This window comes from Glycine soja, chromosome 13, assembly GCF_004193775.1.
Source record: "Glycine soja cultivar W05 chromosome 13, ASM419377v2, whole genome shotgun sequence".
Classification (NCBI taxonomy): domain Eukaryota; kingdom Viridiplantae; phylum Streptophyta; class Magnoliopsida; order Fabales; family Fabaceae; genus Glycine; species Glycine soja.
The window spans coordinates 28676467-28698695 of NC_041014.1; the positions used below are offsets into that span (position 1 = coordinate 28676467).

Consider the following 22229-nt stretch of genomic DNA (forward strand, 5'->3'; position numbering starts at 1 on the left):
AAAATGGGAAATATTTATCATGGAGCAAACAAAAAATTTGCTAATTTATTAGGGGCTAAAAATAAGTGTCAAGGATTAAAAACAAAATTATTGTTTTATACAAAAATATATTAGGAAACAAATAAAAAATTGAATATTTATTAAAGATCAAAAGCATATTTAAGTTTAATTTTAATTATTGGACTTAGAAAAACTACCCAAATTAACTATCCAATTTTTTTTTAAAAAAAATTAATATAAATCTAATATGAATATCCAACTAGCATTGGGTATGAATACATACCCAATACATTTACAACATGATTTTAGGAGTATCCATGTTTCACATACAGACTAAATTAGATTGTATGAAACTTCAAGAACTAAAAAAAAAAAAGTATAAAAACTAAAAATATATTTACCCACTATTTAATTAAACAGGAATATAATAACAAATTTCACCTTATTTAGAAATTATCGATGACACAATTTTATTTTGGTCATTCCTATTTATTCCTTAAACTACCATATATAAGTTGTTTATATTCCTCCGGCAGCTCTTCTAAATCTACAAAGAAGTTAACCAATTTTACAACCAAAGTTAACATTGCAGTTTTCAGAAAGAAAATTTCTCAAATTGAAAGGTAGCTATATTAATTCATTTTGCCACTGTCTCCACACCATCACTCTTGTTACAACCATCAGTATCCATAGTTCTCCTCTGTACAGTCTTGTAAGTGTAACTGCTTGCCAAGAAGAGAAAGGCACACAAATCCAAAGCATTGATGACAGCCAACATCCAATAAAACCTATCCAAACGACTTGAATTTATGTCCTTCCCAATCCAACTCTTGCCATTTTTCCCTGTGACATGGTTCACAATGATGATTAGAAAGCTGCTTAAGAAGTTTCCCACTCCAATCACACTGAGATATAAAGCCATTCCTATGCTTCTCATTGAGTCAGGAACTTGGTCATAGAAATACTCTTGCAACCCAACAAGAGAAAATGAATTTGCAATGCCAAGTATCAAGTATTGGGGTATCAACCACATCACACTCATTGTCCTTTGTCCAACGATTCTTAGTCTCTTTGCTTCTACTAAGGCAGCAGCAACCATGACTATGACTGAGAATGTCATGCCAATGCTGATCCTCCTAAGGATGCTGATGCCTCTTTCATTGCCTGTGACTTTACTTAGAATTGGAACAATGACCCTATCGTATATTGGGAGAGATATTAAGACACCAATTGCTGCAACAGAAACAAGGGAAGCAGGTGGCAGTGTGAAACTTTCGGTCATCTTTAAGTTCATGGTAGTTGCTTGCTTGACAAAAAGTGTTGAGGCTTGTGCCCAGCATACTCCAGTTGTTAATGAAGTTAGCCATATGGGAACTACATTTAGAACAAGTTTTGTCTCCTCCACTCTTGTCACTGTTGCTAATCTCCATGCATTATCTCTCTGCTCAACATATTTCTCTTCAATTATTGCAGCCTTGTCTAGAAACCTATTCATTGAATTCATAGAGTATTAATTTCAATGATATTTGTAGGTAGTAGGTTGGTTCAAGTCTATCTTTCTTACTGCTAAATTAACAATCATTTAAAAAATAGATACATTCCATTGAACTCTAACAACCAAAATAAGACAAAACTTAGATGTAATTCTTTAGGTGCTGTTTTCCGATTAAAATTAGAGTTTCATCTCAATAAGATGATAACCTATGTTGACCTTTAATTTAAACCTTTGTTTGGTAGATTATTGATGTAAAACTCCAATTCTGATTGGAAAACAACACCAAAAGCATCTAAATAACTGCATTTAAGTTTTGTCCCAAAAAATTTAGTCTCAATCTGACAAGGTCCATGTGTGATACCTGAGTCCGCTAGTGTGGCTCAGAAGTCTTCCTTGCGACTTCTCTAACTCTGGGATTTCATACAAAAGAGCTGGATTTGAAGGACAAGACAAATTCCTTTTCCTAATTGCTGCAACTAAAACCTGTAAAATTGGCCTAAAAGGGTTTCCTGCTGGCTGCTTGTACCTATAAAAAGGCCTCCCTGCATAGAAAGCTATGGTAGTGAGAGCCATGAGAATAGTTATGATGAGACTAGCAACTCCCCAACTGACAAAGTCTTGAACATAAACAACCACTGTTGCACCAAGCAACATAGCAAAGCACACAGTGAAGCTCCACAAGTTGAAGAAGGACATCTTCTTCTTCCTTTCTTCCCGGTGATCCTCGTCGAATTGATCAGCTCCAAAGCTTTGCAAGCATGGTTTGTGTCCCCCAGTGCCCAAGGAGATGCAGTAAATGGCAAGGAAGAAAGCCACTTCATGAGCCACCGTAGGCTGATTATTGATGTTTGGCTTTAGACTTGGGATGACTTGTGACAAAATCAAGAGGCTTAATCCCTGGTTTGACAAGTAAAAATTAGGTTTATTTTTCATGGAAACAATTAATATATGAGAGCTTGCATTTGATGTGTAAACAGAATTATCAGTATCTCCGGTATGATTATAAGCATCGTACTTAAAAATTTTCAATTTTTTGTCAAAATGACTACCGGTTTGGCTTTTTTAAAACAAATTTGATAATTCTCTGCTTCATTTTTTCCCCTCCAATTGTTCCAATTCGTCTATAAAAGAAATTCAAATTTATTTTCAGGATTAAAGGAGTCTCAAATTGATCAAAGACAGGATATATGAAGTGTAGAACCGCACATTACCAAGTTATAATAAAAACATGTTGCACATTGACTAAAAAAAATTGGATTTACCATTAAGTATACGAGGGAAGAAAATATGATCATGTTAAATCCACCAGTGTAGGAATCAGCAACAAATCCCCCAACCAGAGGCATCAAGGTTGTTGTTCCTACCCAGTAGTTTACACTCTTGGCAGCTGTACTGAGGTCTTGATGGATCACTTTAGTCAGGTACGTGATAAGATTAGAGAATATCGCAAAGAAGCTTATCCTTTCACTAAATTCAAATACTGCTCCATATATTGAAACAGAATCACAAAGTTAAGTTCATGTTTATTAAATACATCTGTTATACAATTTAATTCGCGACTACTCCCTAACTCCAATAAATCACAAGATAGTTTAATTATGCAAAAATTGTGTGGAGTACCAAGCTGTAAAGATGGAAATTTGATTTTATCTGGTTTTGGAATGCAATGCACCTTTACTTTGAAGATCATTTGGCAGTTTCTACTGCCTATCGTGACATTGTATGAACACCTTTTTCTTAACTAAAATTTGGTTGCTGAATGTCTTTTTAACGGGGGAAGGATTAATTAACTTTTTAGTTCTCATTTTATTTGAATTTTTTTTAGTCCCTCAATTTTTTTTGACCAGTTTTAATCACTCATAAATTTCTCTATTCCATTAATCTTTGCACATGACATTATTTTAAAATCACCTTTTTGCTTCAATTTTCGTTTTTATTCCCTCAAAAAATAATTTGATCATTTTTGTAGGGATAGAAAGCGGTCATTTTTTTAGAGACTAAAAACAATCAATTTATTTTTTCAAAGGCCAAAAATCAGAATATCTTTTGGACAATTTAATTTTTCTAAAATATCATGCGAGTATTACATTATCATTAACTGTTCACGTTAACCGTTAACAGTAGGAAATGAAAATAAAACGGACAATATAAGAGACCAAAACTGATCAAAATATTTTTTAAGAACTAAAAGTGAAAACTCATATAAAATGAGAGAGTAAAAAGTTATTTATCCTTTTTTTATTTACCATGATTATAATCTCAACGGAGATTCAAACTTACCCTTTGAATTGTTTGAGGCCATATGGTTAGCAAATAGCCATTAATAAGGTTAAAAATTAACTAAAAAACATTGCTTAATTGTTTGATGCATAAAAACTCTTGTAAATTTCTTACTAAGAACAAAAAGAGAAGCTTTCCATACGCCCGTGGAAGCACGGAAAGGAAGTCTTCCTTTATAATCCACAGATGCATCATGCACCCATTTCTCTTCTTCACTTGTACCTTCCTTCCTCTTCTCCATTTCTTGCTCCATTTGACAATGCCAAAAGGGTCTTCCCTGGGAGGGGCTGCTCCATAGACAAAGAAAATGAGAATGTGATATCTGTGGTTGGTGGCCTCATCAGTGACACTTGAAATTAATGTAGTAATGAAAATTGTTACCTTCGCTTGGTTAATTATGCACTATGAGCTTGTTGAAAGAGATCCTGCAATTTAACCAAACTTACCAATATGAAGTTTTTATAATCAAACTTAATATTGAGTGAGCTAGTAATTTGTTCATTCAAATGACAATCTCAACCGCGGAATTCGATGTACAAACGCTTAGAAGTGTTTGATGAACAAGTTAATGAAATATAAATTGTAATAAAATGCTGTATTTATATAAATTTTTAATGTAATTTTATATTTTATAAAAAAACATTTTTTAGATATATAATTTTTTAAGACTAAAATATGTTTTTATTCTTAATAAATACTCAATTTTTGGTTTGTCCTCCAATTAAAAACTTGTTTGTATAGAGTCTCTAATAAAATAATTATTTAATTTGTTTTGATTCTTGACATTTTATTTTAATCTTTGATAAATTAATGAATTTTTTTAGTTCCTTATAAGTTTTGTCCATTTTGTATTAGTTTCTTTTGAAGAAGATTTAATAACAAATAGACAAATTCATTAGGAATTTGAAATAAAATTCATTAATTTATCGGAGCAAAAAATAATATAAAAAATAAAAATAAAAATATTATTTTATTAGAGACTTATTAAAAAAAATATTTATAAGAGATCCAAAATAAAGTTTTTAATTTATCAAAAACTAAAAATGTATTTTAACTTTTTTTTAATGTACTTTAAATATTTCTTCCGATAATAAGAGACTAATTCGTTTTAAGCCAACGATTTGGAAGAAAATATGTGTACATTAAAAAAATTACTCTAAAAATAACTTTTGATTTAGATCAATGGGTGCCCATATTTTTCACTAATTAAAGTTGTACAATCAAATATGTGGCTTTGTGAATTGTTAAGAGTCAGGGCAACTAAAGCAGGTAACCTTGGCGTATTGAGTTGCTTCACAGTTTAACACTGCCACTTTTGGCACCTAGTTGCATTAAAATATGAGAAATTATACTTTTACAACAAGTCTTATAACAAAGAAAGAAAAGTTAGAAAAGAAAAAAAATTAAAATATAATAAATAAAATGATAGAAAAGGATAAATGCATGTTATATAAATTGTTGTAAGAATTATTATATATATCATATTTATTAAAATATTATGGCTTGTATTACAAGAGATTCCCATGTCTCTCTCAGAGTGGATGTGCCTTATGTTCTTCCTCCCAATCTAGTTGGTTCCTGATCCTGTATTTGCAATGTCGCTAGCTTCCTGCATTTTGTTAAGTTTTCAGAACATTTAATCTGAAATATAAAATTTTATTTTAGAATGATCTTTTCAAAATATAAAAAGTTATATTCTAAAATATTAAATACTTTTGTGGAATGTAATTTTACATTCTAAATTAAGTGCAAGAAGCAATATGGGATTTTCCATCTTTTACATTCTTGTAGACCATGATTTGAGGGATTCGTTTGATCCCTCTTTTGCTGAATAATTTTTTATCTTTGACTTAAAAAAGAAAAAGAAGAAGAAGCAATATGGAAGATAAAAAAAATAACTGCCCCAATTAAATTTGAGACCTCAAACAGTCATTCCAATCATTCATCATTAATCCATCAAAAAAATGAGTAGAGTTAAATTAGATCCATATTTTCATTGTGTCAAAAATTCCGACTCAACATAATCCGAGATCAATGAGTTGGTTTGACCGGCCAATTTGTTAAGAAAATATCATAAATATTGTAATCATTATTTTCATCTTAATTTTTCTCTTTAAATTTTATAATCAAATATAATTAAAAAGACCGATGAAAATATAATTAAAAATATAAATACCGTAAAACATTAAAATTAGTAAATTAAGGAACCAATTTATAAATTGATACTTATGACAGGATCATAAACTTTAAGCTAAATTGTTTATTTATTACAAAAAAAATTCCTTCACATGATTTTACAATTTTAAACAACAAAATTAATGAAGCTATATTAAATTATATATTCATTTTAAAGAATGAACTTCAATTTAGTCCACGGACAATATAATTTCATGCAAATATAGTAGTACCTAAGCATATAAAAATATAAAGTTTAATGCACATGCATATTGATTGAGAGTATAAAACAATTTTACATTGTCATATAATTACGAATCATTATTTGAATTACTTTAAAATAATTATTTTAAAAGTCAATAAAATTATTATACATAATAGGTTATCATTGAATGATTATGTAAAACTTTTTATACGGTCAAAAATATAATTAAAAATGACTAATATATCGGCTCAACCAATTCACAACTTGACTTTTGGTTGGTTATATAAATTGGGTTATGCGAATTCAACATTTGAAATTTTCTAAACCAACCAACTCATTTAGCATGTAAGAGAATCTTCAATGGAAGAATTTATTTTGGATTCTTTGACCACTTTTTGAGTCTCCTGATATTACATAGGATGCAATAATTTTTACCATATTTTGTTCTAGTGGTAGAACCCAATTTGATTTCTTAGATTTTACTTGTAAAAAAAATAGTCTCTCTTTTCTCTCAAATGATATTAAAAAACAATATTTCTTGGAGAGAAAAAAAGTTCTCGAGAATTTTTGCCCAAGAATCTAAGCTCCAGTACGAAAGACTCTTGAGAGAGAATAATGATAGATCTAATGGACAAAAATTCTTAAACCCCATTAAAAATGTTATTATATGAGTGACCCGACATATAAAACTTATTTCAACATCATTATACTAAATCACGACATTTACATAAATTTAAAGCACATATTTTGAGGCATAACAGTAACCATCAGAGAATAATTATAATTAATTTCAACAATGATCATACAATCCACAAATATTACATACAACATCAATTTATAAATTAGAGAATTAATACAAGTTGGTCTTCATGGGTTTTGTAATTTTGTTTGTCTTAGCTTACAAGTTCATAGTGGATCTTAGAGTGATTCTTAGGGCTCCCTAACACTTTTCCTAGGATTTTCTTGATTTTAAATTCATTTTTAGTCTTAGAATTACCAAATAAAGTCTTCTAATATCCAATATCAAGTTGTTGTCCTATTTCACAAAGTTTCACTCTTAAACTTGTCTTCAAATTTTTAAGTGTTTCAGAACTCGATTTTTCATAAATTCTACATGTTACCCCATATTTTCACACCTAAAAATCATTTTTGAAGTCAAATATTTAAGAAAAACAATTCATACGTCCATAACCACCATTTTAATTTTGTGACAGATTTAATCCTATAAAATATCCTTAAACTAGTTTTGTTCATAACTTTTGCTAGAAAACTCCAATTTAAGGCTAACCCTATGTTTTAACATTCAAATAACTCATTTTTAACCTTAAAACTTCCAGAAAAAACAATATATCAATCAGTTCCAGTCATGGAAGCATATACGAAATTTTAAACATCACAACAACATGTAATGAAACATAGCTTCCAAAGATAGCAAAGTTAACGTTTAAGAAGTGAAAAAGACCCCCCTTACCTTAAATAAAGCTTCCAAGAAATGTTCAAGGGAAAAAATCTCATATCTTGAAGTCTCAAGCTTCAAGGGATGAAAAACAAAATTTTGGAACCAAACATAAGGACTTTGTCCGAAAATGATGAAGAAATGAGTAGAAAAGAAGAGATTTAAGAGCTTTTTACCAAAGCTTTAAGAGAAGGAGTCTCAAGACACTACTATAGAGCTTGGAAGAAGATGGAAATGGTGTTCTCTTCCGCCTTGAAGTTCTCATGCAAGAAGAAGAAAATGAAGGTTCAAGTTATGCTTTTTGGAGAGAAAATGGTGAGAAATAATGCAAAGCTTTGCCAAATGCTATTGATAAGTTCGCTTGACAAGCTTGAATGACCATTTGATGGCCATGTTGGACGCGTCAAAGGGCATCATATATGGGTATTTTGCCTTTTGAACTTTTAAACAAAAATGGCTAAAGTAGACTTAAGCAAAAATAGTAAAAAAAAATTTGCTAAAACTAATAAATCTTATCTTAAGCTTTTAAATTAGTGTGCTAACTTCCTAGATTAGTGTGTTAACCTTCCTTGAGATATGTGTACTTAGAGGGAATCTTGCACAGATTCCACTCACATAGAGATAAATTATACGACGATTCAATGCGTAGTACAATTCTTGCACAATTGACAATCTAACTAAGACAATTTCTATTTTTCTACCAAATTTTACTTAATCAATCACATACATACATGCATGCATATATATGCATAGCACGAGATTTTATAATTAAAAACATATAGCTACTGAAATTAAATTCATACGTGTACAAATGACATAACACAATTTTGTCTATGAGTCTGAGTTGTAATTTTGCAGAGTGTTACAACTCTAACTTATTTTAATTATTCTTCATCATATAATCAGCCACTTTAATTAGTCACCAACTAATTGAACTAAAATTCTATTTTTAAACTAGTTGTATAGTCATTTATGAAAATGCCATTGATTTTAAACTCTTATCACTTAATTACCCATCTTCTAATTCTATGAAATCTAGATCACCATTAATCAACCTTAACTATCCCTACTTAATTTTTAACTTTACTTTCATTAATTACTAGACCAAAATTTAATTATTAACATCTAGGCCATTAATGAGTTGACCATTATTTGACCAGAGAATTTTCTTTGAACTATTCTTATTCTTTTTAGACTTTAGCTTAAAAATTTAAGAGATTAACCATGCTTAGGTATCATGTGGTACCATCTCATTTTCTACCACTTCAATAGTCTAAAAACACTACTCAATCATACAACAAAGCAATACCATTGTCTACCACATACACATGAAAATTTGGGATGTTACAAGGGGAAAATAAGTTGAAGGAGACCCAAAAGTATCTAGCACACATAGATTTAAGCAACTTGTATTTAAGTTTGTTAGATCAATAGCAAATGTGTTGTGGTATGTGACTCAAAATCACCAAAGCCATAAATGGGAAGGATTCAATTGTTGATGTCCTAACTAAATTTCAGTTATCATAACTGAATTCAGTTGTCATAACTGAATTGGTGACTTGGCACTAAAGGAAAAAATTTGTTCCTAGAGCTAGCAACTAGAGTATATATACTCTTGATCATGTAATTCAGAGAGAGTTTTTCTTTTGCAGAAAAACAGAGAAAGAGTTCAACAGAAAAGGAGAGCTAGGAGATTGAGAGAGGTTTTGAAAAAGTGAAACCGAGAGAGATCAAGCTAGTTGCTGCTTGTATTTTTCATGATCAATATGATGATGATGAGCTGCCATTTCTCGTGGATGTAGGCACATTGCTGAACCACGTTAAATCTGGTGTTGATCCTTGGTTGCTTGCTTTGCTGTGTTTTCTGTTTTTCTTTGATCTTGTGCAGGTTCTACAGGTAACAGAACCAGTAGTAAAACCAACAAGTGGCGCCGTCTGTGGGGACAAGATCAAGAAAGATGGGAACAACAAAGTTTCCGTCAACTTCAATGTTTTAAAGGCTCTTGAACGTTTCAGCTTCCAAAGGCTTGCTTAACGACACTTGCTCGCTAAGCGAGAGTAAATGAATTTTGACTTAGCGAGTTGGGCGCGCTAAGCGCAAGAAGAGACAACGACCTCACTGGGCAGGCTGGGCGAGCACATCTCTAACCGATCCTCTTCTAGGGTTTTTCAACCCGCTAAGCGAGCTAAATGCCTCGCTTAGCGGATGCCACTCACTGAGTGGATCTGTCTCGCTTAGTTAGTCATCAGCTACTTGAACCTTCTCTTCTTTTGGCCTAAAACTGAAGTAGTTTCAACATTAATTCACAAAATTAGAGTATCTACTATATAAAATCACACTAAACATGAAAATATGTACAATTCCTAAAAAAAGAACCATAAATTAGAGGTAAAGCGCCAATTCTGTGCAAATATCCAATACAAAACAAAGTCGTGAATAGCGACTGACAATAACATTGACATGGCTAGGGTGTATAGAGTATACTTCGAGAACACGCACTTATAAAATGACTGAAGTCGCGCTTGTTCAACCTCCTCCAACAGGACCTTCCTTTTTCAAAACTATTATAACATGTTAAGATGAATTTGTGATTTGGGGTTGAGGGTTCTTGATTTGGGGTTGTGATTTGAGATTCTTGATTTGTGGTTCTTGACCTATTCTAGGTTATGTTCTTGTTATGGGTTGTGTTCTTCATTTGGGTTCTAGATTATGTTTTCCATCTGGATTCTTAGATGTTGTTCTTGCGTTTATAGAATGAACATGTTTATAGAAAAAAAATGTATTTTGTGATGATTTTTAGCCACCAATAATTTTATATTTTTAATGATGCTAGATCTGCCCTAATAGAATGGCTACTTTGAACCTTTTAATTAAGATAGGACCAAAGCAGATTTTCTAAAAAAATAAAGGACTAAACTGAATATAAAAAAATATAAGATAAAAGATCAAATAAATCATTTAATCTACAATGATTAGTTAAGTTATATCAATATAATTTGATTTCTCCTAAAAAAACGTTGATCTACTTAATTTTATTGCCCTATATACATTTGTACATGCGCATATAATGTTTTTATTACTAAATAAAGATTAATACAAATTATATATTGAATTAAATATAAATAATACATACGTGGATAAGATTATTATATTGACTTAACTATAATTTTAAAAAATTAATATTACCAAATATTAATAAGAAATTTTAAAGAAATGTAATAATTTCTTTTGCATTAGATTTATGACACACATAAATTAACCTATTACTTTATTTAGTTCATTACTATCATTAGCAATAGATCTAATTTTTCTTATCATAATGAACACACATTTCTATTTTTAAGAAAATAATAAATTACCAAATTAGTAATTATTTAATGGGAAAATTATGTTTTTATAGTCTTTATACTTTTACTTTTTTAGTTTCTGAAGTTTTATATCGTCAAATTTTGTCCCTATGCTTTAGTAAAAATTCGTCATGAGGATTTTTTTTATTTTTAAATTAATTACAATGACATGATTTTTTTTTTTTAAAAAAAGAAGTTATTAAAATGTCTCTACCAAACACATCAAACCTTAATTTTCAATGACTTCATTCTTGTCTTCATTTTCATCTTCATTCTTCAAAAGTTCATGTTGCATATCTATGAATCCGCACGATTCCTCATCCATATTTGTACGGGTCCGTACGCTTAATACAAATTCTTAAAAAATAATACAATATGCATATATTGACATTGGAATTTAATATAAGTGTGACTATATTTTATAAATGATGAAAAGAAACACAAATAAGCATAATTTATAATATAAAATGAAATTAAATTAAATTCTTTAACATGACAAAAAAGTATCTAATAAAAAACTTGTATTAAATAAATACTCCATTAAAATTTATGACAACTAAACATAACTATGATGTCACACATAAATCGTCTTAATCTCATCATTTTTTGTCCATAGTCCTTGAAAAAAAATTGCTTCCAAATTTGATCCATCAAGAGAAAGAGTAACAACTTCAAGAATTTCATTCCCTTCAAGTAGATCCCATTCATTTCTACCGATATCCCACATTTAGCTCTCACCCTCCTTATAACTCTTAGTCTTTCCTTATAAAAAGATAATATTTTTAAGGTCAAATATGCTTTTGATCCCTAATAAATACTCAATTTTTATGTTTGTTCCCTAATTAATTTTTGCTTTACATTGAGTCCCTAATAAAATAACACTTTTATTTTTTATCCTTGATGTTTTGTTTTAGTCCCCGATAAATAAATTTTTTTTTGTTTGTTTCCTACTAAATTACCAAATTTTGTTTGTCTGTATTAATAAAAAAAAATGGGAAATGTTTATTTTAGAGCAAACAAAAAATTTGCTAATTTATTAGGGACTAAAAATAAGTGTCAAGGACTAAAAATAAAATTATTGTTTTATTAGAGACTCATTGCAAAATAAAAATTTATTAGGAAATAAATATGAATATTTATCAAAGATCAAAAATATATTTAAGTTTATTTTTAATTATTGGACTTAAAAAAAGTACCCAAATTAACTATCCAATTTTAAAAAAAAATATTGGTACATATCTAGTACGAGTATCCAATGAGTATTGGGTATGAGTACCCACTATTTAATTAAACAGTGAATATAATAATGAATTTCACCTTATTTACAAATTATCGATGACAATTTTATTTTGGTCATACCTATTTATTCCTTAAGCTACCATATATAAGTTGTTTATATTCCTCCGACAGCTCTTCTAAATCTACAAAGCAGTTCACCAATTTTACAACCAAAGTTAAAATTGCAGTTTTCAGAAATAAAATTTCCCAAATTGAAAGGTAGCTATATTAATTCATTTTGCCACTGTCTCCACACCATCACTCTTGTTACAACCATCAGTATCCATAGTTCTCCTCTGTACTGTCTTGTAAGTGTAACTCCTTGCCAAGAAGAGAAAGGCACACAAATCCAAAGCATTGATGACAGCCAACATCCAATAAAACCTATCCAAACGACTTGAATTTATGTCCTTCCCAATCCAACTCTTGCCATTTTTCCCTGTGACATGGTTCACAATGATGATTAGAAAGCTGCTTAAGAAGTTTCCCACTCCACTCACACTGAGATATAAAGCCATTCCTATGCTTCTCATTGAGTCAGGAACTTGGTAATAGAAATACTCTTGCAACCCAACAAGAGAAAATGAATTTGCAATGCCAAGTATCAAGTATTGGGGTATCAACCACATCACACTCATTGTCCTTTGTCCAACGATTCTTAGTCTCTTTGCTTCTACTAAGGCAGCAGCAACCATGACTATGACTGAGAATGTCATGCCAATGCTGATCCTCCTAAGGATGCTGATGCCTCTTTCATTGCCTGTGACTTTCCTTAGAATTGGAACAATGACCCTATCGTATATTGGGAGAGATATTAAGACACCAATTGCCGCAACAGAAACAAGGGAAGCAGGTGGCAGTGTGAAACTTTCGGTCATCTTTAAATTCATGGTAGTTGCTTGCTTGACAAAAAGTGTTGAGGCTTGTGCCCAGCATACTCCAGTTGTTAATGAAGTTAGCCATATGGGAACTACATTTAGAACAAGTTTTGTCTCCTCCACTCTTGTCACTGTTGCTAATCTCCATGCATTATCTTTCTGCTCAACATATTTCTCTTCAATTATTGCAGCCTTGTCTAGAAAACTATTTATTGAATTCATAGAGTATTAATTTCAATGATATTTGTAGGTAGTAGGTTGGTTCAAGTCTATCTTTCTTACTGCTAAATTAACAATCATTTAAAAAATAGATACACTCCATTGAACTCTAACAACCAAAATAAGACAAAACTTAGATGTAATTCTTTAGGTGTTGTTCTCCGATTAAAATTAGAGTTTCATCTCAATAAGATGATAACCTATGTTGACCTTTAATTTAAACCTTTGTTTGGTAGATTATTGATGTAAAACTCCAATTCTGATTGGAAAACAACACCAAAAGCATCTAAATAACTGCATTTTAGTTTTGTCCCAAAAATTTTAGTCTCAATTTGACAAGGTCCATGTGTGATACCTGAGTCCGCTAGTGTGGCTCAGAAGCCTTCCTTGCGACTTCTCTAACTCTGGGATTTCATACAAAAGAGCTGGATTTGAAGGACAAGACAAATTCCTTTTCCTAATTGCTGCAACTAAAACCTGTAAAATTGGCCTAAAAGGGTTTCCTGCTGGCTGCTTGTACCTATAAAAAGGCCTCCCTGCATAGAAAGCTATGGTAGTGAGAGCCATGAGAATAGTGATGATGAGACTAGCAACTCCCCAACTGACAAAGTCTTGAACATAAACAACCACTGTTGCACCAAGCAGCATAGCAAAGCACACAGTAAAGCTCCACCAGTTGAAGAAGGACGTCTTCTTCTTCCTTTCTTCCCGGTGATCGTCGTTGAATTGATCAGCTCCAAAGCTTTGCAAGCATGGTTTGTGTCCCCCAGTGCCCAAGGAGATGCAGTAAATGGCAAGGAAGAAAGCCACTTCATGAGCCACCCTAGGCTGATTATTGTTGTTTGGCTTTAGACTTGGGATGAATTGTGACAGAATCAAGAGGCTTAATCCCTGGTTTGACAAGTAAAAATTAGGTTTATTTTTCATGGAAACAATTAATATATGAGAGCTTGCATTTGATGTGTAAACAGAATTATCAGTATCTCCGGTATGATTATAAGCATCATACTTAAAAAATTTCAATTTTTTGTCAAAATGACTACCGGTTTGGCTTTTTTAAAACAAATTTGATAATTCTCTGCTTCATTTTTTCCCCTCCAATTGTTCCAATTCGTCTATAAAAGAAATTCAAATTTATTTTCAGGATTAAAGGAGTCTCAAATTGATCAAAGACAGGATATATGAAGTGTAGAACCGCACATTACCAAGTTATAATAAAAACATGTTGCACATTGATTAAAAAATTGGATTTACCATTAAGTATACGAGGGAAGAAAATATGATCATGTTAAATCCACCAGTGTAGGCATCAGCAACAAATCCCCCAACCAGAGGCATCAAGGTTGTTGTTCCTGCCCAGTAGTTTACACTCTTGGCAGCTGTACTGAGGTCTTGATGGATCACTTTAGTCAGGTACGTGATAAGATTAGAGAACATCGCAAAGTAGCTTATCCTTTCACTAAATTCAAATACTGCTCCATATATTGAAACAGAATCACAAAGTTAAGTTCATGTTAATTAAATACATCTGTTATGCAATTTAATTCGTGACTACTCCCTAACTCCAATAAATCTCAAGACAGTTTAATTATGCTAAAATTGTGTGGAGTACCAAGCTGTAAAGATGGAAATTTGATTTTATCTGGTTTTGGAATGCAATGCACCTTTACTTTGAAGATCATTTGGCAGTTTCTACTGCCTATCGTGACATTGTATGAACACCTTTTTCTTAACTAAAATTTGGTTGCTGAATGTCTTTTTTACGGGGGAAGGATTAATTAACTTTTTAGTTCTCATTTTATTTGAATTTTCTTTAGTCTCTCAAATTTTTTTGACCAGTTTTAATCTCTCATAAATTTCTCTATTCCATTAATCTTTGCACATGACATTATTTTAAAATCACCATTTTTGTTTCAATTTTCGTTTTTAATCCTTCAAAAAATAATTTGACCATTTTTTTAGGGACAGAAAGCGGTCATTTTTTTAGAGACTAAAAACAATTAATTTATTTTTTCCAAAGGCCAAAAATCAGAATATTATTTTGGCAATTTAATTTTTTTTAAAATATCATGTGACTATTACATTATCATTAGCTGTTCACGTTAACAGTTAACAGTAGGAAATGAAAATAAAACGGACAATATAAGAGACCAAAACTGATCAAAATATTTTTTAAGAACCAAAAGTGAAAACTCATAAAATGAGAGTAAAATGTTAATTATCCTTTTTGCATTTACCATGATTATAATCTCTTAACGGAGATTCAAACTTACCCTTTGAATTGTTTGAGGCCATATGGTTAGCAAATAGCCATTAATAAGGTTAAAAATTAACTAAAAAACATTGCTTAATTGTTTGATGCATAAAAACTCTTGTAAATTTCTTACTAAGAACAAAAAGAGAAGCTTTCCATACGCCCGTGGAAGCACGGAAAGGAAGTCTTCCTTTATAATCCACAGATGCATCATGCACCCATTTCTCTTCTTCACTTGTACCTTCCTTCCTCTTCTCCATTTCTTGCTCCATTTGACAATGCCAAAAGGGTCTTCCCTGGGAGGGGCTGCTCCATAGACAAAGAAAATGAGAATGTGATATCTGTGGTTGGTGGCCTCATCAGTGACACTTGAAATTAATGTAGTAATGAAAATTGTTACCTTCGCTTGGTTAATTATGCACTATGAGCTTGTTGAAAGAGATCCTGCAATTTAACCAAACTTACCAATATGAAGTTTTTATAATCAAACTTAATATTGAGTGAGCTAGTAATTTGTTCATTCAAATGACAATCTCAACCGCGGAATTCGATGTACAAACGCTTAGAAGTGTTTGATGAACAAGTTAATGAAATATAAATTGTAATAAAATGCTGTATTTATATAAATTTTTAATGTAATTTTATATTTTATAAAAAAACATTTTTTAGATATATAATTTTTTAAGACTAAAATATGTTTTTATTCTTAATAAATACTCAATTTTTGGTTTGTCCTCCAATTAAAAACTTGTTTGTATAGAGTCTCTAATAAAATAATTATTTAATTTGTTTTGATTCTTGACATTTTATTTTAATCTTTGATAAATTAATGAATTTTTTTAGTTCCTTATAAGTTTTGTTCATTTTGTATTAGTTTTTTTAAGAAGATTTAATAACAAATAGACAAATTCATTAGGAACTTAAAATAAAATTCATTAATTTATCGGAGAAAAAATATTATAAAAAATAAAAATAAAAATATTATTTTATTAGAGACTTATTAAAAAAAATATTTATTAAAGATCCAAAATAAAGTTTTTAATTTATCAAAAACTAAAAAATATTTTAACTTTTTTTTAATGTACTTTAAATATTTCTTCCGATAATAAGAGACTAATTCGTTTTAAGTCAACGATTTGGAAGAAAATATGTGTACATTAAAAAAATTACTCTAAAAATAACTTTTGATTTAGATCAATGGGGCCCATATTTTTCACTAATTAAAGTTGTACAATCAAATATGTGGCTTTGTGAATTGTTAAGAGTCAGGGCAACTAAAGCAGGTAACCTTGGCGTAGTGAGTTGCTTCACAGTTTAACACTGCCACTTTTGGCACCTAGTTGCATTAAAATATGAGAAATTATACTTTTACAACAAGTCTTATAACAAAGAAAGAAAAGTTAGAAAAGAAAAAAAAAATATAATAAATAAAATGATAGAGAGGGATAAATGCATGTTATATAAATTGTTGTAAGAATTATTGTATGTATATTATATTTATTAAAATATTATGGCTTGTATTACAAGAGATTCCCATGTCTCTCTCCAAGTGGATGTGCCTTTTGTTCTTCCTCCCAATCTAGTTGGTTCCTGATCCTGTATTTGCAATGTCGCTAGCTTCCTGCATTTTGTTAAGTTTTCAGAACATTTAATCTGAAATATAAAATTTTATTTTAGAATGATCTTTTCAAAATATAAAAAGTTATATTCTAAAATAAATACTTTTGTGGAATGTAATTTTAAATTCTAAATTAAGTGCAAGAAGCAATATGGGATTTTCCATCTTTTACATTCTAAATTAAGTCTATCTTCTTGTAGACCATGATTTGAGTGATTCGTTTGATCCCTCTTTTGCTGAATAATTTTTTATCTTTGACTTAAAAAAGAAAAAGAAGAAGAAGCAATATGGAAGATAAAAAAATAACTGCCCCAATTAAATTTGAGACCTCAAACAGTCATTCCAATCATTCATCATTAATCCATCAAAAAAATGAGTAGAGTTAAATTAGATCCATATTTTCATCGTGTCAAAAATTGCGACTCAACATAATCCGAGATCAATGAGTTGGTTTGACCGGCCAATTTATTAAGAAAATATTATAAATATTGTAATCATTATTTTCATCTTAATTTTTCTCTTTAAATTTTATAATCAAATATAATTAAAAAGGCCGATGAAAATATAATTAAAAAGAGAAATACCGTAAAACATTAAAATTAGTAAATTAAGGAACCAATTTATTAATTGATACTTATGAGAGGATCATAAACTTTAAGCTAAATTTTTTATTTATTACAAATAAAATTCCTTCACATGATTTTACAATTTTAAACATAACAAAATTAATGAAGCTATATTAAATTATATATTCATTTTAAAGAATGAACTTTAATTTAGTCCACGAACAATAAAATTTCATGCAAATATAGTAGTACCTAAGCATATAAAAATATAAAGTTTAATGCACAAGCATATTTATTGAGAGTATAAAACAATTTTACACTGTGATATAATTATAAATCATTATTTGAATTATTTTTAGATAATTATTTTAAAAAGTCAATAAAATTATTATACATGATAGGTTGTCATTGAATAATTATGTAAAACATTTTGTACGGTCAAAAATACAATTGAAAAAGATTAATATGACTGTTCAACCAATCCACGACTTGACTTTTGGTTGGTTATATAAATTGGGTTATGCAAATTGAACATTTGAACTTTTCTAAACCAACCAACTCATTTAGCATGTAAGAGAATCTTCAATGGAAGGATTTATTTTGGATTCTTTGACCACTTTTTGAGTCTGGTGATATTACATAGGATGCAATAATTTTTTATCATATTTTGTTTTAGTGGTAGAACCCAATTTGATTTCTTAGATTTTACTTGTAAAAAAAAAATAGAGTCTCTCTTTTCTCTCAAATGATATTAAAAAACAGTATTTTTTGGAGAGAGAAAAAGTTCTCAGGAATTTTTACCTAAGAATCCAACCTCCAATACGAAAGACTCTTGAGCAAGAATAATGATAGATCTGATGGACAAATATTCTTAAACCCCATTAAAAATGTTGTTATATGAGTGACCCGACGTATAAAACTTATTTCAACATCATTATACTAAATCACGACATTTACATAAATTTAAAACATATTTTGAGGCATAATAGTAACCATCAGAAAACAATTATAATTAATTTCAACATTGATCAATACAATCCACAAATATTACATACAACATCAATTTATAAATTAGAGAATTAATACAAGTTGGTCTTCATGGGTTTTGTAATGTTGTTTGTCTTAGCTTACAAGTTCATAGTAGATCTTAGAGTGGTTCTTAGGGCTCCCTAACACTTTTCCTAGGATTTTCTTGAATTTAAATCTGTTTTTAGTCTTAGAATTACCAAATAAAGTCTTCTAATGTCCAATATCAAGTTGTTGTCCTATTTCACAAAGTTTCACTCTTAAACTTGTCTTCAAATTTTTAAGTGTTTCAGAACTCGATTTTTCATAAATTCTACATTCTACCCCATATTTTCACACCTAAAAAATCATTTTTGAAGTCAAATATTTAAGAAAAACAACTCATACGTCCGTAACCACCATTTTAATTTTGTGACAGATTTAATCCTATAAAATATCCTTAAACTAGTTTTATTCATAACTTTTTCTAGAAACTCCAATTTAAGGCTAACCCTATGTTTTAACATTCAAATAACTCATTTTTAACCTTAAAACGTCTATAAAAAACGACATATCATTCAGTTCCAGTCACGGAAGCAGATACGAAATTTTAAAAATCGCATCATGTAATGAAACATAGCTTCCAAAGATAGCAAGGTTAGCGTTTAAGAAGTGAAAAAGACCCCCCCCCCCCCCTTTCCCTTAAATAAAGCTTCCAAGAAATGTTCAAGGGGAAAAAGCTCATATCTTGAAGTCTCAAGCTTCAAGGGATGAAAAAACAAAATTTTGGAACCAAACATAAGGACTTTGTACGAAAATGATGAAGAAATGAGTAGAAAAGAAGAGATTTAAGAGCTTTTTACCAAAGCTTTAAGAGAAGGAGTCTCAAGACACTACTATAGAGCTTGGAAGAAGATGGAAATGGTGTTCTCTTCCGTCTTGAAGTTCTCGTGCAAGAAGAAGAAAATGAAGGTTCAAGTTATGGTTTTTGGAGAGAAAATGGTGAGAAATAATGCAAAGCTATGCTGAATGCTATTTATAAGTTCGCTTGACAAGCTTGAATGACCATTTGATGGCCATGTTGGACGCGCCAAAGGGCATCATATATGGGTATTTTGCCTTTTGAACTTTTAACCAAAAATGGCTAAAGTAGACTTAAGCAAAAATAGTAAAAAAAAAATTTGTTAAACTAATAAATCTTATTTTAATCTTTTAAATTAGTGTGCTAACTTCCTAGATTAGTGTGTTAACCTCCCTTGAGATATGTGTACTTAGAGGGAATCTTGCACAGATTCCACTCACATAGAGATAAATTACACTACGATTCAATGCATAGTACAATTCTTGCACAATTGAAAATCTAACTCAGACAATTTCTATTTTCCTACCAAATTTTACTAAATCAATCACATACATACATACATGCATGCATATATATGCATAACACATGATTTTATAATTAAAAGCATATAGCTACTGAAATTAAATTCATACGTGTACAAATGACATAACACAATTTTGTCTATGAGTCTGAGTTGTAATTTTGTAGGGTGTTACAACTCTAACTTATTTTAATTATTCTTCATCATATAATCAGCTACTTTAATTAGTCACCAACTAATTAAACTAAAATTCTATTTTTAAACTAGTTGTATAGTCATTTATGAAAATGCCATTAATTTTAAACTCTTATCACTTTATTACCCATCTTCTAATTCTATGAAATCTAAATCACCATTAATCAACCTTAACTATCCCTACTTAATTTTTAACTTTACTTTCATTAATTACAAGACCAAAATTTAATTATTAACATCTAGGCCATTAATGAGTTTACCATTATTTGACCAGAGAATTTTCTCTGAACTATTCTTATTCTTTTTAGACTTTAGCTTAAAAATTTAAGAGATTAACCATGCTTAGGTATCATGTGGTACCATCTCATTTTCTACCACTTCAATAGTCTAAAAACACTACTCAATCATACAACAAAGCAATACCATTGTCTACCACATACACATGAAAATTTGGGATGTTACAAGGGGAAAACAAGTTGAAGGAGACCCAAAAGTATCTAGCACACATAGATTTAAGCAACTTGTATTTAAGTTTGTTAGATCAATAGCAAATGTGTGTGGTATGTGACTGAAAATCACCAAAGCCACAAATGTGAAGGATTCAATTGTTGATGTCATAACTGAATTTCAGTTATCAAAACTGAATTCATTTGTCATAACTGAATTGATGACTTGGCACTAATGGAAAAGCTTTGTTCCTAGAGCTAGCAACTAGAGTATATATACTCTTGATCATGTAATTCAGAAAGAGTTTTTCTTTTGCAGAAAAACAAAGAGAGAGTTCAACAGAAAAGGAGAGCTAGGAGATTGAGAGAGGTTTTAAAAAAGTGAAACCGAGAGAGATCAAGCTAGCTGCTGATTGTATTGAGCTTGTATTTTTCATGATCAATGTGATGATGATGAGCTGCCATTTCTCGTGGATGTAGGCACATTGCTGAACCACGTTAAATCTGGTGTTGATCCTTGGTTGTTTGCTTTGCTGTGTTTTCTATTTTTCTTTGATCTTGTGCAGGTTCTATAGGTAGCAGAACCAGTAGCAAACCAACAAGTGGCACTGTCTGTGGGGACAAGATCAAGAAAGATGGGAACAACAAAGTACGATATTGAGAAGTTCTCAAGGGAAAATGATTTCGGGTTATGGAGGATCAGGATGGAAGCAATCTTGATTCAATATGGCTGTGCAAAAGCTCTTAAAGGAGAAGAAAGGATGTCTGAATCTCTAAGATCGAAGGAGAAATCAGAAATAATTGATAGAGCCAGAAGTGCAATCATACTATGCCTTGGAGATAAAGCTTTGAGAGAAGTTGCAAGAGAAAGGACAACAACCTCAATATGGTTGAAATTGGAATCCTTGTATATGACAAAGTCTCTTGCAAATTGGCTATGCTTGAAGCAACAACTATACACCTTCAAGATAACAGAATCAAGAACAGTCACTGAGCAATTGGCTGATTTCACTAAGATCCTTGATGATTTGGAAAATATTGAAGTAAAGCTTGAAGAGGAGGATAAAGCTCTTTTGCTTATGAATTCCTTACCAAAATCCTTTGAATATTTCAAGGATGCAATTCTTTATGGCAAAGACCAAGACATTACCCTAGAAGAAGTCCAGACCTCAATAAGGACCAAGGAGATGCAAAAACAGCAAGACTCCAAATCTGAGGATAATGGTGAAAGCCTGAATATTTCAAGGGGAATGAGTGAAAAGAAGGGACCAAGAGGAAAGAAGTCCAGATCAAGGTCTTGGATTCAAAGAATGGCCAGAAAACAAAGTTCAAATGCTTTAATTGTCACAAGACTGGTCATTTCAAGAAAGACTGCCCAAACAGGATTAAGAAAGTATCTATGGACTCTACTGACATAGTTGAAGCCTCT

General features: G+C 30.6%; 2 protein-coding genes across 5 annotated transcripts; both read right to left on the reverse strand.

Annotated features, from left to right (window-relative positions):
- Positions 1-377: 377 nt before the first annotated feature.
- On the reverse strand, positions 378-4339 carry LOC114381383 (protein NRT1/ PTR FAMILY 5.7-like). Of its 2 annotated transcripts, XM_028340625.1 has the most exons (5): positions 4157-4339; positions 3890-4062; positions 2758-2975; positions 1857-2392; positions 378-1487 (listed from the first exon to the last, which is right to left on the reverse strand). In XM_028340625.1, the coding sequence occupies exons 2-5, from the start codon at positions 4026-4028 to the stop codon at positions 638-640; spliced, it is 1743 nt and encodes a 580-aa protein (XP_028196426.1). In that variant the 5' UTR covers positions 4029-4062; positions 4157-4339; the 3' UTR covers positions 378-637. The 2 variants fall into 2 exon arrangements, with proteins under 2 accessions (XP_028196426.1, XP_028196427.1); XM_028340626.1 differs by lacking the exon at positions 2758-2975.
- A 7869-nt stretch (positions 4340-12208) lies between these two features.
- Positions 12209-16171, reverse strand: LOC114381191 (protein NRT1/ PTR FAMILY 5.6-like). 3 transcript variants are annotated; one of them, XM_028340385.1, is made up of 5 exons: positions 15989-16171; positions 15722-15894; positions 14589-14737; positions 13690-14225; positions 12209-13320 (listed from the first exon to the last, which is right to left on the reverse strand). In XM_028340385.1, exons 2-5 carry the CDS (start codon positions 15858-15860, stop codon positions 12471-12473), a joined length of 1674 nt encoding a protein of 557 aa, XP_028196186.1. In that variant the 5' UTR covers positions 15861-15894; positions 15989-16171; the 3' UTR covers positions 12209-12470. The 3 variants fall into 3 exon arrangements, with proteins under 3 accessions (XP_028196186.1, XP_028196185.1, XP_028196187.1); XM_028340384.1 differs by having other exon boundaries at positions 14589-14806; XM_028340386.1 differs by lacking the exon at positions 14589-14737.
- Between the last annotated feature and the right edge of the window lie 6058 nt (positions 16172-22229).